Below are 17245 nucleotides of genomic sequence, written 5' to 3'. Positions count from 1 at the left end.
TGCACATCTGTGATCCAAGAGTCTCGCTAGCCTGCTCTACACAGTCATGTGTACAAAATACAGACCGTGTCTGAAACAAGTGGAAAGGGAGGACCAAAACCTGAGACTGTCCTCTGATTCCTGTGTGTGCAGAGGCACATGTTTGTAACGCACACACACATTCACACATATCATACACAGGTTTTTATAAAAGGGATATAAAACAGAATGAAGGCTAACCTGTAATTGTCGTGAATCCACATAAGAATATTATACATTTGCTCTCTACACGTTGGAGAAGGATGGGAAACAAATTCCACAACAGGATGCAGAAGTTCTCGAAGTTCTACTGGTTTTAATTTTGCTATCATCTTATAAACTATATCCAAACACACCTTTTGTCTTTCATCATCTCTATAAGAAAGATTTTTGATAACACATAAATTTAATGATGTTTATTATCATACTTACAAAGTATGACAAGCAATATTTTCTTCTTATCCTAAAGTTTCAAAACTTTTATAATTCAGAGTAGTACATTTAAAGTCTACTAGTGAAAGCAGTAATCCAGACCCAGAGAGACAACTGCTGCATGTTCTCTAGTAATTGGAGCCTAGCTTCAAAACTGGAGATTTATGTGTTTAATTGTAGTGTCTACAGAAGTCAGGAAGCTAGAAAGGACCCATTAGACGGGAGAGGGGAAGAGGAGCTAAGTGGGGAGTAGACAGAAAAAGCACTTGTGACATGCAAAGTAGATGAAGCATGGGGTAAGGATAAGGGAAAGAAGGAAAACTACAAGGGGTGGAAAGGTTTAAGGGGGGACTGGGATGAGAGGATGGGGCTGAAGAAAGTTTGGGGATATTACCCATAACAAAGGAGAGCCTTATAGAAACGTATTACTTGCAAGCTAATTGCCAGGTGGTGGTGGCGCATGCCTTTAATCCCAGCACTCAGGAGGCAGAGGCAGGAGGATCTCTATGAGGTTGAGGCCAGCCTGGTCTATAGTGTGGGTTCCAGGACAGCTATGGCTACAGAGAAACCCTGTCTCAAAAAAGTAAATAAATAAGTAGTAGATTTTTTTAAAGTGTTTAAATGAGCTAGCTTGTAGGGGTGGACAATACTGCTGACACAAGCTATGGGTTATTAAATGAAAATCCAAAAGCCAGGCATAGGCCACCTCTCTATGCGTTGATGGTCAAGAAAGTGCCAGAGAACCTCAGAATAATGCAGGTTGTTGCTATTATACTTAGTTGACCATTAGAACTAGATGATAAGACCCTACTGCTGAAGCATCATACAGTGTGATTGCAGGACACAGAGAAATAAAACTGGAACTGACTTGAAAACTTCCTCCCTGATGGCTAGCTTTCATAGTTCTGGAAGGTGCTATGTTACCCAGGCCACTGAAGAAGAAAAGTCATCACTGGTTCTACCTAGTGGTAGAACCCACACACAAGGCAACAAGATGTGCCGACTGGTACAACAGTGCTAATGAATGCTACAGGGGTTACCAATGGCTTTCGGATTAGTCTGAGGCTTGATCCATAAAAAGGAATTCAAGCCTGTACTATAAACCCTGTTGAAAGCTCATGGCTAGGAAGGTCATAGGCCTTAGAGGGTAAAACTTACTACTGTTGTTTTGCTAAATAATACACACCTTCTAAGTATCTATATTTGTACCCATAGATTAGTGATGCTCTCAATCTTGGCCAGTAAAGTTTGTTTTTGTAAGTGGATAATGGTCACAAATGGACAAGGTGCTGAGAAGTGACTATTGATTGTTCAGTCTTAACAAGATAGCTATTTAAGCCATCCAGCCCCCAAAGTCTCAGGGAGCATCATTGATCCAGAGTAGAAAGAATGGTAAGAACCTAAGAATACTGTGAAGTGCTGTCTTCAGGACACAAGCTGGCCACTGCACACATGTACTCATTGAAGCATCTGCCCAGGACTGAGCCTTTTAACATTCTACCACCGGCATGTGATGGGAGCTCATGACAGTCCACTCCTAGCTGAGAAGCTATTGGTAGTTTATACTTGCTGGGGGACTGTGAGTCGTTTTTCTTCAGTGGTGTACCCACTAGTATGTTGCCCATGATCCAGTAAATAACCCTACATTTATGAAGGTACAAGTTAAACTCAATGGACTAGAGAAAGTGTGGAGGAGAGGTATAAAAGTCAGAGCAGGGAAAGGTGTTAGGAAGAAGGGTTCTATTGGCAGTGAGAAGGGAACAGCAGAGAACTGGGAATGATTCTTATCAAAAGGCATTACAAGTGTAAAATTGTTAAAGAATAAATAAAAAATTATTTTAAAATGGAATCATAAAAGACTACTATTTACAATGGAACACCCCGCCCCCTGCCAAAATAGCCAATCAGGAAGAAACTGGTGAGTTCCAGGTGCATACACCCAAGGAAGACGAAAATGTAGAAATTTGAAAATATGAAGTGACTAATAATGAACGGCAAGCTTGAAGCAATAATTCAAAACAACACACACACACACACACACACACACACACACACACACACACACAATCCAGGGTCAAATAACTTTATGGCTAAAGCCTACCGAATTTTCTAGTTTATTTGATAGTGATGTCAATTTCTTAATTTTAACAATCATGTAAAAGAAGAGATGAAAGGATATATGGGAATTTTAAATGGTATCTTTTAACTTTTTTGCAACTATAAGATTATTATTTCAAAATAAAGTTCATTTAAAGAGACAAATGGTGGCAGACAAAATAAGCTAAAAATATGAAGGATTTAGTTCAAAAGCAATTTCAGGTGCTACCTAGTACATCAGACAGTAATGTAAGTGTGCCCTAAGTCCTAAATAAGCAAGTGTCTTTCCTTATCTAAGGGTCTCATATTCCTTAAAGAAGTCAGCTTTGAGTACGTACTGGAAGAGAGCAGAACATAAAAGGACATTTAATCTTTGTTATCAGAACATTACACACTTACCAGTATCTTATCACTGTGAAAGTACATACACACAGATCACAAATGTAAAGGGACCAACTGTTTTATTTTAAAATTACTGTCTACTCTATGGCATCTTTGAAGAGAAGTGAACGATTTTAGCATAAGAAGGCTCTTGCCCATCAAAATAGAACAGAAATGTCATGTGCAAATCTCAAGTGAGCCTGAGGCACTACAGTACAACAGTGTTCTTCATTTGTGAAAGACATATGCAAGGATGGGACTGGACATGGCTACCCAAGGCTCCAGAAACAGAGCGGCTGTGCTGGCTCACATATCACTCCTATACTTTCATTTCTTTTACAAATATGCTTCTCTTGAACAGCCACCCACAAGTGGTTCCTAGTGTAGAGATACATGGGCAACTGGACATTTTGTGACCAGGCTATACTCTGGGCAGTGAGGCCTCATGTTACCTTACCTATGTTTCATGACTTGGAGAAAGTCCTTACTCTTTAGCTGTAAGTACAAGCCTGTAGTCATTTCTGCACGATAAAGCACAACCTCCAGGCAAAGTGTCTTCATCACTCCGTGAAATTTTGGCAGTAGAAAGAACACGGCATTCAAGAAACTGGTAAGTAAGAGGATTCATGAGAAGATGGCCCCGACACTCTCCCTCAGCCCCTACTCATTGGTTCACCTCCTGTGTTGTCCCTACCTGTCAGCTAGAGGAGGGAAGCCCTTCACTATTTTGTTTAAGCACACAATAAATTTGTCTTCCATAGTATTTTGATGTTGCTTTAGTTGTTTTACAACCAGTTCATATATTGACTCTGCTATCACCTGAAAAATAAAGTTTCTTTTCAAACATACCAAAGTGGAACATTATGTTAAGCGCTAAAATCTAAATGTATTTTAATTATTTAAGTCAACCCAAGAATATGTCCAATATTATGATCTTCACCAAGGTTCACACTCAAGTGATGAAACTGAGTGCAAGGAAGAGCCGCTGGTTTGCATTAGCCATTGGACAGCCACAGGGTTCCCACGCCTCGACTGCAGTGAGTGAGCAAGGCCACAGCTTGGGCACTGTGTTTCCTTCTGACATAGAAAGTAAGTCTTCTGAGAGGATACAAGTAGTTTTAGTTTAATGTTTATCAAATACAGTGCAATACACATTTTTTAGGTACCTTGGTCAAATACGCCTATTGAGTTCTAGCAACTCTCGCTCAACAGACCCTTCCATGGTCTTCCTGCATATATCACTCTCTCTCTTTATCATTCATTACTACTTTTAAATATTCATTTGTACACTGTTGGTTTTCTGACCCAAATTCTATCTCTCTCATAGCAGAGATATGGCCTACCTGTTTCCTGCTGAGCCTCTAGGGTATAGAATCAACTTGTAAGTCTTCAAAAGCAGATATTCAGTATAGACGATGTACTCAAGGAAGACTTTTTGGAAGTCATGAAAATACTCATTTCAGTTGTGTCTCCCCACAAATATGGAAAATCCTTACAACTGTTTAAAGGCATAAAGTCTAAATGGATAGTTTTTCAACACAAACTTACTGCTGAGACTATTTAAAAGTTATGTGCAGGGGAAATTCTTAACCATAAATTCCCATGATTTTAAATGTCATGTAGACTATTTTAATTATTTCACTGCTAACAGATACATACATCCAGTGTATGTTAGGGCTGAAACTACAGATCAACATGGAGTGCTGCCTGACTAAGATGTAATATTACTTACATTAAATTAAATTCATTAAAAGTATTTAATCTGGTGACAGGATAAAATGGTCAGTTTAGCAAGTAAAGAAAGAACAGGACAGATCAGGCAAACAGAATACAGGACAGGTACACTATGGTTAAGAGGACCACCTGGGGGTAGTGGCTGCCTAGTTAGCCAACCTGAACACAGCAGTGAGAACTCACCACTGCTTGCTGGCTTTCGAGCTGGTGGGGAGGGCAGGGCTTCATGCACTTAGGCACGCCTCAGTCCCTATGCAGCAGCCCACCACAAGTGCTATGGAAACACGGGATGTGCACAGTGTCCGTTTGTCTCAAGGAGGACACGGGCTAATCAAAATCAGAAGACACTGCAGCACTCACGTGTTTCCTCTCAGTAACATGTTGAAGAGTCAGTCCTAGAACCTCTGCTGCAGCTGCATAAACCTCTTTATACTTCACAAAGGACATGTTATTGACCAAAGCTTCAAAATATCTGTAATAAACACAGAAAACAAGCATAAAAACAATCCATTAGAATGCTTGACATAAAAATGAAACAATTCTCTTCCTGTTATATTAATAGGAAAATTGAGAAAATATAAATATAAAATGTGATGCAATTTGCTTGAACATAGATTTAAATGTGCATGAATATAGATTTATGGGCTGTCATCATAACCATGAAAGTCTACTGTCAATCTCTGGTCACCAATGAGAGGATAGCTCTCTGCTAGACACCAGAGAAAACCACAGGAGATAAAGACGGGAGTATCTAAGACTAAGATTCCCTGTCAGGGATACCTACCGACAACACAATGTTGAAAAAGAGAAGGGTGAATTCTCTGTGCAGGTAGTGACACATTAACTCTTGGTCTTTACAGGCTCTTTGTGGTAATAAAGATGATTTAAAAAAAAAAAAAAAACAGGTGATAAAAACAGGACTCCAAAAGCTCACATTTGAAAACAAGAGTTTTTTTAGTCTATGCTGAGCTACTGGCTGCCTTAGCTCTGAACCCACACTATCTATAGCAACAGCAGCAATATATGAACCGCCAATAGGAACCAACCAGAACTGAAATTGCCCTGTCTCCCCATAGAGGTGAGAGGTCCAGGAGTGCAGGGCCAAACCTACACAGCATCATAGAGACATCAACTTCAAAAATCTTAAAGAGCAGGGCAAGAAGCCAGCATTTTGGTGCACACCTTTAATCCCAGAACTTGGGAGGCAGAGGCAGGTGGCTCTCTGAGTTTGAGGACAACCTGGACTGCAGACCAAGTTTAGAGCTATGTAGTGAGATCCTGACTTTAAAAAAAAAATGGCCAATACCTTTTGTCATGTTCTAAACTATATCTCTATAGCTTCTTTCATGGCCATCTTACTTGAATATGTGATTGCCATCAGGACAGGGGAAATTGAGGCTAGAGCCCAGGAAGAGAGCTGCCAGTATAGGGGTTCCCCTTCAAAGTCAAAACAGTTCAAATCCTCTTATAGAGCCCACAGTACTTACAAGAGTCAATGTTTAAAATGCCAGTTTCAAAAAGAAGAGGGCAGGGGAAATAGATCACTGGGTAAGACAATTTATTGTATAAACATGGGGACCTGAGCACCCCCACAAGCATATCCCAGGAGCTGGCTGGCCATCCAACACAGATGAAAGGGAATAAAGCAGAAAGTAATAAAGAAAGCCAACTGATGCCTTCTGCTGGCCTCTGCATCTACATGCATGGGTAGGAGCCCTCCCACACACGCAGGCATCCTCCACAAGCACAAAAGGAAAAAAAGAAAAAGAAAGTACTTAACAACTTCTGTTTAAAGCTATATACAGAAAATTACATTAATTAAAGATTTTCTATTACACTTATTTATTACACAGTATATGTGTGGAGTTCATGGAATAGCTTGGGAGACTTGGTTCTCTCCTTCCATCAGCGCATCCCAGGGATCAAACGGAAACCATCAAGCTTGGCAGCAAGCACCTTTATCTTTGAGCCTTCGTGATTAATTAATTAATTAAATTAATTTTTTATAACCTACATTCCTCCTTCACTCCAGATATATTTCTCCTCCCAAATGGCTTATAAATTCAACCTTATAATTTTAGGTACAAGTATTTGTGTCTGGTTCTTAAAGGTATCAATATTATATTTGAAAATTATATCCAGGGGCTGGAGAGATGGCTCAGAGGTTAAGAGCACTGGCTGCTCTTCCAGAGGTCCTGAGTTCAATTCCCAGCAACCATGCGGTGGCTCACAGCCACCTGTAATGAGATCTGGTGCCCTTTTCTGGCCAGCAAGCATACAGATAGACAGAACACTGCATACATAATAAATGAATAAATAAATAAATAGATAAATAAATAAATCTTTAAAAAAAAAAGAAAATTATATCCAAAGACTTTATAAAAGAACCAAGTAGAAAGCATGTACTTACTTGGTACTCGGTATGCCACACTTCGGGTCGTAGGGAGGCAAGTCATTAGCTATTACAATGCCCAATAATTGAATTCCTACAGAATTGTCTTTAGAATTAGGGTCCTTATGTGAAAAATTTTCAAATATTAAACTGTAACACAGCACAAGGGAGAAAACACATAACGAATGAGAAACAGGAAGATAAAGCAAATTTTCAGCTAAATAGTACAAGGAACACTTGGCCCTTTCCTACTTCCAAGAGCCCTACTTGTTGATACCCACTTGTTAGTTCTTGGCTATTCTAATTACTTGTCCCAACCCTGTCAGCTAATAGTAACTTTTTAAAAGTTTTAGTTCACTTCAGGCTAGGAAGGCTACAAGTCATCCAGCAAAGACTGTGAGGTACCCCTGGCTGGGGTGGCGCAGGGCAGAATACTTCAGTTGCCAAGTGAGGAGGCAAAGTGAGGGAAGGGCTGAAGAGCTGGGTGGGGAGCCACTGAGCACCCAGAAATGCTTCTGGTCTTAAACTTTGGGGATGTGGTTTTATCAGTAGCAAAATTTACTTTGTAAAAGAACTTTATTTCAAATTATTACTAAAATTATTTTTGGCTTTGACCATCCTTTATAATTATATTCCTGTTAATTCATGTAATTATACTTCATTGTCGTTACCATTTAAAACTTGCTGCACTTTGACCTTTTTCTAAGAAATAGCAAATGTGTACCTGTAAGGGATGGAAAGACATTCCTTCCAGCATTCAACAACGGTTTTAATAATTTCAAGGTTGTGTCTGAACACAGCTCTTTTGGGATGGAAGACATGTTTCATTAGAAAATGAAGCAATCGATTTGCTAACACTTCATCTTTAGAGACCCCCTGAAAACACATTGAAATTTTGTAAGACAAATAATATTCTATTCTGGAAGAATATCTCACCCCGCCCCCATTGCTGTTGTTGCTTTGAAACAGGTTTCCACATAGCACAGACTCGCTTCAAACTTACTAAACAGCCGACGCTGCCCTTGAACTACTGAACCTCCTACCAGTACCTCCAAAGTCGTGGAACTGTAAACCTGCACCATCCTGGCTGGCCTTGGAAGTAACACAAATACCCAATTCTAAAAGAGACCTCGCATTCTATTTAGGAATCTAGTTTCTGGTTAAACCCTATGTGGTTTTTCACTGCTGACTACAGACAATACCCTTCTTGGGTAGGTAGGTGGGAGAAACTGGCTGCTCCGATGTGTACACAGTCAATGCACTGTGCCCTCAGGGCTCAGGCCCTGGTTGGCCATGTTCTTCAAATTCTTTGTGCAGAGATTCATTCCCAGTCTCCGTCTGAGACCCCGACAACAGTCCTGTCCAGGTCCTGCTGAGTCCTGATATAAGGCGGGAATGGAATCATTAAAGCTGGTTTCTCCCAGTACCCACTGCACTTTTCATACCTCACTGTCTCCACCTCAGATTCAATGAAGCTGCAAGAGCCCTTCTTTCTGGGTCTTTCATCACTGGGCCACCTGATACCTGCTGGTCTTCTATCCCAGTGCTTCTGCTCCCTTCATCACAGGAAGTTACCAAAAGCAGCACTACCACTTCCTTTTTCACTTCTGTTGCTATGCCAATGACTGGCAATTCCACTTTCTCAAGTGTAGTTGAGCTCGTGATGGTCTCTCTGATGGCTCATAAGCTAATTAAATACCCCACTTTTTTCATGCTATTAACTGTTTTATCACGTAACACCAAGAAATCTAGATTTAGTTTATTGTGTAATAAACAAAATAGGGACATCCAGACACTAAGATGTGAAAAAGCTACCCAAGTGTCTATTAAAGATGTTGCATGTGATAAACTTATGTACACCTTTGTACACTACCCATGTTCATGTTTCCAAATGAGTAAACAAAGCTCCACCACACCCACCTACAAGGGTCCAAACCATCTGCTCTAAGAGGCAATAGCAGTTCCTTGGCAGTCACTCACAACAATTTCCTGGATAGCAGCTAGCACTGTGAGAGTGAATAAACTATCATATAAGTGTCCCCAAATCCAGGGACCTGAAGCACAGAAGATGCTCTCAATTATAGAGATAATCTCAACAGTTCTGTCACCCAGGTTCCAGTCTCCTAGCAAATAAAAACAATAAACAAAACCACACCTAACAGTTTATAGTAAGAAAGGCAAGGGCAAAGGGATTACCAAGGTAGCTAGAAGATAAAAGTAAGAAGTGCTACAATGGAGATAGGTGCATTACAGCCATGCAACTAGAGCTAAAACAGCAACATCATGTCACAGGGACATTAGCGCACCTGACACCCCAATGTAGGGCATCAGAAAAAGAATGATATATTACCACTTAAGAGAAGCAGTAGCATAGCTACTTACTGTAGGCGTAGCCAAGCCTGTCCAAGAGAGAACAGTAGCTACTATTTCCACCACCATGTAGTGAATTCCTTCTCCGTTGTTCTGGGAAACAGCCAGCTGTAGCAAGGGGCTGAGCCAGTGCTTTGCATAAGGGCGAAAGACCTACAGAGAAAATTTAAATGCCAAATATAGATAACTGCTCTCAAGACTAAAGTATTAACACACAGATATGTTCTCCATCAGCTGACAATTTATGACTTCATAGAAATCTTCCATTTACCAAACTCAGTAAGATTCGATTTACATTGAATCAGCTCAAGGACACCTAAATATTCAATAGACATAGATTTACAATGTATCTCATTATTTAAAATTCAACAACTCTGTCCTGAGTAATATGTAGCTATAGAAAATTATTTAATACACATGTGTAAAAATATAAGAAATAAAGTTATAAAAACCAGAAGGCACAAGTACTTAAGTATTTTAATTTCTTCCTATGTTCTAAGTCACTCTTTTTTAAACACATTTTAAAGATCTCTGGAATCTAGTAAGAATATACATATACCAAATTAAATTTCATTACTTTAAAATTGCAGAATGTCACTTTGGTGGAAAAGATTATAATCGAAACTATCTTCTAGTCTTCCCATCTTCTCCTTTCCAAGGAGATGCCCATAGGATCAAAACTATCTAGCATACTCTGTCTATATCTCTAGTTTTACTATAAACTATACACATGTGAAATTCTTTATCATGGTATTATAGTATAACAAACACCTAAAGGCTAAAATGTTAAAAATGAATGCAAATATAAGTTTGTTCTGTAAGGTGAAAACTGTCTGGGTTACCTCCTTTTGGAGACCAGAACCCTAAGTGTTCCTTCCAGTCTATACTTATTCTTAGCCAAAAGGTCAAGAAATCTACAGACACATATACCAGGCTCCAGGATCGTGGCCAAGAAAGCTCCCCAGGCCCTCAGTTTTAGCCGTATAATCACAGTGGCAGTGTAACGGGCTTTCCTGTCAGCTCTGAGAAATCAACCAATAGTGCCCAGCTCTTCTGTGGCAGCTGTTAACCAGCATTTGGAAGAACATGAGCTAGAAATCATTTGTGCTCCCGAATATTATGGACTGTATGCCCCCCTAATCTGTTGTTCTCCAAAGAAACTTTCAAAAAATGACCTTATTTGGAGACAGGTTATTTCTTTATACTTCTCTTTATATTTATACTTCTGTATGAGGACACACTAAGTCCTTATAAAAAGGAAATTTAAAGACAAAAACACTGAGGAGGCAGTATGAATATAAGAACATCAACCCCATGCAGAGAATGCCTGAGACCAGTACAGGATCAGAGGAGCCACCTTTGATTTTGGATGTCTGGCCTGCAAAGCCATCGTACAAGCCTCACTGTATCCTGGGACAGTAGGACTTCTACTGGTGGGAGTACACCTTTCTGGCATATGTTATATGCAGAAAACCTAATGTATTTACCTATTACCTAGATAAAGATAGCCATTTTTCATAAGATAACAGGAATATTTTAACCCATCTATCTGCTATAGTAAACAAAGAAGGCTTGCAGCCTTAGAAAGGTGCCAAACACACCATATAGAAAGTTCACCTCTAACTCCCGATACTAATTGAGACGTTTGACCAAAGCATTCTGAAGATCTGTATAAATGTGTTTGGTTGATTTATTGCAAGAATAACAATTCCACGTTCTATTTCTTTAACACTCCATCGTTGTAGTGTTTTCAAAGTTGATGCTCAAAACTGCCCTGAACTGTTAAATTTAAAAAAATAAAATTACATACCTCTTCCGTATTAATAACAAGCTTGGCTAAGAAGAGACGGATATTTAATGGGACTGATTTATTTTCTAGTTTGTCATGAAGAAATTTCATCCAAGGAGGAAGATCTTTTGGCTTCGAATCCTGAAGTAAAACACACACTTACTCTGAAAACTGTAGTAAAAGAACATCCTAGAATCTGTCTCTTTAATGTGCAGTGTGGTTTAGTCAATATGAAAGCTAATCCCCGAAGTAACACCAATGGATAACATTGAGAAAAACATAAGATTAGGAGAAAAATACCTCTTCTACCCTGGGTGTAATCAGATTTCTCTGCATGTGCTTAATCAGGGCTGTCATGGTAGCCATGCATTCGTGTTGGTTGAGTTCATCCATCTCTAACTCCAGGATGTCACCTTGGGTCATGGGATCTTGTTCCTATGAAAAAGAACCCAGCAATGCAGATGCCACTGACAAATGACAGTGGATACAAGAAGCTCATTTAAGCGGCAATAGCTGAAAACAATATAACTTAGCTAAAACTAATAATTTGGTAATAATATAAAACACACTTGGGATGTTTTAATTTACAACCAAAGAGTGAACAGAACCTCAGGTTTTCCTTACAGTCCAAGCACATAAGCCCTGACTGCCATTTGCCAAGGCACACCTCAGTTTGACCACCCCTGCTGTCTTGACCTCAGCTCTATCCCTATGCTCATTCCTGTGTGGTCTTGACCTCTAACTGATGAAATCTGATTGCTGAGTTAACAATCAAAGGACCTGGCCTACACCTTAGAAGTTCTCCAAATCAACATTACTATTCCAGGGCAACTAAGGCTGACAGAAAGCCTGATTCCCTAACAATTACTAGGCACAGCAGTAGCTCATTATAAACTGCAACAACACTCTTAACGTGAGAAATGTGATCACCCGTCTCTGAAAATGGCCAGTGGGAGGTTTACGATCTTGAAAGCTGTACGAGTAGCTCTGAACTCCAGTTGAAAAATCAAACTGACTCATTTCTTCACTTAGGCTACTCTCTGTGAAATATGACAATGAAGACATATAATGAGGACTGCCTGAAAAATAAACAGAAAGGAAATATATTTGTACTCAAATACAACCAGTAAGAAATGTTTCTCAAAACTCAAATAATATTGAAATTAAAGGATGCTTCAGCTAAGGCTTTCACCAATCCTGCTCTTCCAGTCCACTGTACAGATAAGCAAATGGAACCCAGGAAAAAGCTCCCTTGCTTTTTCTACTATTGACTAGTTACTCTCTACTGTCACAGACAAACAAATCTATTTATTTAAACTGGATGCAATTTTTAATAGAAATACCTATTAAAATTTTAATGTATATTCTGCTCATCAAATATAACAGATGTAGGAATACTACTGAAAATAGCTGATATAAAATATGTCAAGAATTTAGAAAATAGGTCCAAATTTTTATTTTCAAATAAAAAAATAATAAGTTATAAAAAACAAATAAGCATTTATGCACATCAAAACAAGGAGCATGTGAAAGGAGAGAAGATAAAGTTTAATCAGAGGGACTGGGGGCAGTCTCTTTGACAAGCTGATAGCAAACAAAATGCTCCAAGGCACATTATTGCCTCCAGTTGAGATCATTGGAGGGTCAAAGCAAGTCTAGGGCCAACAGACAGACAGGATGCTGTAGCGCTGGAGTGGAATGGGGAGCAGAGAGAGCGGTAGGTGTGCCAGGCAGCAGGTCAAGGGCCTTGGCAGCTCTGTTCTAAGCCAAATGCAAGAAGGTGGGGAGTTCAGGAGAGTAGAATCAGGACAGGGTTTACATTTAACCCAGGATATAATTAATAAAAATGCAAGATATGTTCAAATAACAAAACACATTAGCTGTCACATGATAAAAAAGTAACCAAATTAAATTTTAACATTTTGGAGTGATTAAAATAGTTTTTATTAAAAATCATGCATTGCTGGGCATGGAGGCATATGCCTTTAGTTCCAGAACTATGAGAGGTAGAGGGGGTGGATTTCTATGAGTTTGACGCTAGCCTGGTCTACATAGTGTGTTACAGGGCAGCCTGGACTACAATATCGAGATCATGTCTCAAAATAAAACAAAACAAAAAATTATAAATCATTACTACATATTTGCATATTGGGGGGGGATGTGTGTGTGTGTGTGTTTGTGTAGGCAAGTGTGTATCATGGTGTATGAGTGAAGGTCAGGGAATATGTTTTTAAGAGAAGGATCTTTCCTTCCACTTTGAAAAGACAGGTCGCCTTTCTGCTGCTGCACTGTGTACAGCATGCCCGCTGGCCTGTGAGCATGGGGGTGGTACGCCATCGCACTGCAGGAGTGCTAGGATGGCAGATGTGCACCGCTGCATCCAGCTTATTTATACAGGTTCCAGGGTTTAAACTCAGGTCTTAAGTTTTATGAAGAAAGAACTTTTTATTCACGGAGTCATTTTGTTGGCCACTCTTTTTGTTTTCATTTTAATAAACAAGTATCAACTACGAGAAGCATTCCAAATCACTCTGAAAGTGTCCTACCTGAAGTCCCATTTGCTGCATCCCTGGCCTCCTTCCTAATTTCAATGTACTTTTTCTTTCTTTCCATTGGAACCTATTAGGTAAAACAAATACACCATTTAAACTGTTTTAGATTCATGGTCACATCTTTTTTGTTTTAGTAATATTCTAGACCCTCCTCCCATTACTAACTAAAAAAGACATTTTTTTTGTTAAATTTAAAAGTATTCAAAACCATTCATAAAAAGAACTGTGTATGTGTTTTCAAGTCCAGCCTTTCCCATAGATGTCCCCAAACCTAACTGAAACACTTAGCTTGGATATGATTCTCTGCTTGGTGCTTTTACGAGCCTGTATGATTGACAGTTCTCATGTGACCTTTGAGTTGAGTCTAAGCTTTCTCAGCCGTACAGCTATAGCACCTTATTGTGCTTTGCAGGTAACACAGCAAGTGTTCATGCTCAGACAAGCCTGGGCAATTTGCTTTTGTTTTCATTCTTTCAACGCATGCCCAGGGGAAAACATTCTATTTTCATTCCTATTCTTATTCCAAAAAAGCCCATTCCGGAGCATGGATGAGGCACTCTGAGATGGTCAGGTCAACAGCTGTGAGGGAAAAGGACAACCCGTGGATGTACGTTTTGTGCTCTGCCCACTTTCCCACGTGCAATGTGGTGTGAAAGCAGCCGCTGTCATCTTCCCACCCATTGCTGAGGCTGCAAGCAGAGCCTAGATAACCAAATGAATCCCATCTTCTGCAGCAGATCTTCCAGCTCTTCCCCTGACTTCCCAATCCGGGCCAGACTCATCAGTATAAATCTTAATTCCTTTGTCGGAGAAAATGACTCAGAAATCAAATTCTTTTTATTGATACTTTCTTTCACAATCAAGAGAAGGAACAAGTAAATGCTGATGAATGCTGGTACAGTCATGTGAAAGGACACTTGGAATTGCTAGACTTTACAGTTGCCAGTTTTATAAGAACACAAAACTACCTGATTTTGAAGTTGAGAGCAAATGAATACTTAGCATGTTCAAAATAAAACCTGCTTTTTCCCTACAATATTTGATAATATTCTTAATTTAGAAACAAAATTGAAATTTTTACTTACCTCAACTTCTATAGGAAATGCATAGCAACGCTTCAGGTCTATCAAATTTTCAAAAATATACAAGTTCTATAAAAAGAAAAACCTATATGAAAATATCTGACTTTATGAGTAAGAATACAAAAGGGATAATTCTATTCAATAAGTCACAGTAGACTGGGGGTGTGGATCAGTTGGAAGTACTCTGGGCTCTGACGTCAGCAGCATATAGAGTGGTAGGTACCTGTAATCTCTTGGAAGGCTGAGGTAAAAGAATTAAGGCTAAGGTCACTAAGCTACACAGTGAATTTGAGGCAAACCTGGGATACTGAGAAGCTGTCTCATTTCCATCTCCAATTACACACCCCAAAATCGGAGAAGCACTTCAGAGGTAATCCCCTAATACTTAAAACCATAGGAGAGTTGGAAATACGATATAAATTTAATTGGTAAAATTTTAACGGTTGAAATCCTCCAATCCTCCAGTCTCAGTCAGCCATAGGGAACGTCCCTGGGAACACTCACCTTTTCTGGTTTTTCGCTAAACAGAAAACCTTGGTAAAATTTCAATTCATTGAAGACACAGCATATTAGGGAAATGGCACAATTGTATGCAGCACAATGATAAAGTCTTCTCTTCTCCAGCAACTGGCTCTCCCCTGCCATGTTCTCTGTAAAGGCATCATGGCATGACCTGCAGATGAGATCAGGATGAACATCAACTTACTTAATAATGGACGTCGACGTTTGAATCAGTAGCTGTTAATAAAACCTAATTCAATTCCGCTAATCTCAGGTGTCATGATTCTCCCAGCACAGTACTAGGTCTTAGAAATATACAAACAAGCACATTAGCATCTCATAGCACAGGACATGTGCACACATTTGATAACATAGTGTTAAGTGCAACAGCAAGCACACTCAGGATGAAGAAGCAAGAATATGGACCAACAATCTAAGGTGCTAACAAAAGACGTAAGTGAAAAATACCTGAGCTAAGGATTTAATTTGGTTTTTGTTTGCTTTTTAATTGGAGTTATAGAGATTGTTAAGAGAAAGGGTCTCATAGTGTTGTTGAATGGGGCCTTTAATTCCTGTGCCCAAGACCTCCCCTATTTATATAAGAGTCTCAAAAACCACTATGGCCCTCCACATGCATACCACTGTGCATGACTTAAGCTGAACTTTGAGATGTAAGTTGGCTAAAGCATAAATGTACATAGATATTATTAGCAGAGAGGAGGGACACTTAGAAAAGTTCTGTGGCATTATCACAAGGATGTTGATGCAATAAAGGTTTGCAAAGCGAGGGAAAGGAAGGTGTTCTCAGCAGAGTTTACCTACCATACTAAGAGGTGTGTATTTCATCCTGCAGGGTGGGTTCAATAAACCACTCAGATAGCCCCTGTTTTTCAAAGGTTTTCTTGAAACAACCATGCACCTATATTTAGATATAATTTACGGCTTGTTCATAGTATGCTATGAGACCTGCTGGAGACTACATGGCCCACAGACTCAGCAATATCGGATGAGCCCTGCTGCTGAAGACAATAGACTAAATTTGCATCCAGTTGATTATGATTCTGCAGTCGAGGCAACAGCAAAGAAAGACAAGCCTAGCAGAGAAATAATTCAGACTGAGACAACTGTAACACCTTAGAAAGCAGTCCAAGTTAGGACACGATACACAAAAGGGAAAAGATATAAGTGCATTACTTTGAGGAACAATAAAGGATCAAACTGATTACATTTGGCTAACAACTGGGTACTAATGGAGGTTAGGGACAGTCAAATGAAGAAATGAATGCAGCTCCTATGTTTCCTGCATATACAAATGGATAGATGATGATATCATCCACTGAGAAGATAAGGTGTGGACTAGGGTGAGAAAGAAGAATGCATGTCTGAGATGCAAAATGAGACCCGGTAAAGTCTGTCCAATCTGGGAGGACTTCATTAGAAGCCAATTTGTAGAGAAAATATGTTTCATTAGTTTATGCTTTACAGAGAGCTTTTCAATTTCAAATGATAGAAAAACTATAATTTCTTACTGTACTCCATGCTACTGAAATGCATTAATATACTAATCCATTCAGAGGAGAAGTGGTAGTAGGGAAGATGTGAAAGAGTTTAAATCTGAGGCGTTAACTTGCCAGGCAAGCACTACCACAGAGCTCCAGCAGAGCTTCATTCTTTATGCAAGCTAAGTATGCGGCTGACAAGAGCACTCCCAGATGACCTGAGCTCAGCTCCCAGTATATACCAGGAGGCTCCCAACTGCTTGTTGTCGCGTCCACCCTCGACCAGCAAGGAAGGCGCAACACCCAGAGCTCTTCTTGCAGCAGTTTATTCAGGACTTTATTCACAGCCATCTATCTCCTTCTCCTCCTCCTCCTCCTCCTCCTCCTCCTCCTCCTCC

The 17245-nt window shown here is 39.6% G+C and overlaps 1 protein-coding gene across 1 annotated transcript in view; it reads right to left on the bottom strand.

Annotated features, from left to right (window-relative positions):
- Window positions 1-17245, bottom strand: part of Prkdc (protein kinase, DNA-activated, catalytic subunit) — a 156463-nt gene that overhangs the window by 61460 nt on the left and 77758 nt on the right. Inside the window, exons 43-55 of the mRNA XM_050125161.1 lie at window positions 15352-15520; window positions 14851-14916; window positions 13760-13832; window positions 12144-12292; window positions 11514-11648; window positions 11235-11354; window positions 9437-9577; window positions 7779-7930; window positions 7073-7204; window positions 5023-5134; window positions 3623-3747; window positions 3386-3535; window positions 220-393 (exon numbers count right to left, since the gene is read on the bottom strand). Of these exons, the coding sequence (XP_049981118.1) occupies window positions 220-393; window positions 3386-3535; window positions 3623-3747; window positions 5023-5134; window positions 7073-7204; window positions 7779-7930; window positions 9437-9577; window positions 11235-11354; window positions 11514-11648; window positions 12144-12292; window positions 13760-13832; window positions 14851-14916; window positions 15352-15520 (1698 nt within the window). The remainder of the gene's footprint in view (window positions 1-219; window positions 394-3385; window positions 3536-3622; window positions 3748-5022; window positions 5135-7072; window positions 7205-7778; window positions 7931-9436; window positions 9578-11234; window positions 11355-11513; window positions 11649-12143; window positions 12293-13759; window positions 13833-14850; window positions 14917-15351; window positions 15521-17245) is intronic.

The sequence above is a fragment of the Alexandromys fortis genome, unplaced genomic scaffold, assembly GCF_014885135.2.
Source record: "Alexandromys fortis isolate MF-2015 unplaced genomic scaffold, M_Fortis_MF-2015_v1.1 scaffold_239, whole genome shotgun sequence".
Taxonomy (NCBI): Eukaryota; Metazoa; Chordata; class Mammalia; order Rodentia; family Cricetidae; genus Alexandromys; species Alexandromys fortis.
This window is presented reverse-complemented; position numbering and strand designations above follow the sequence as displayed.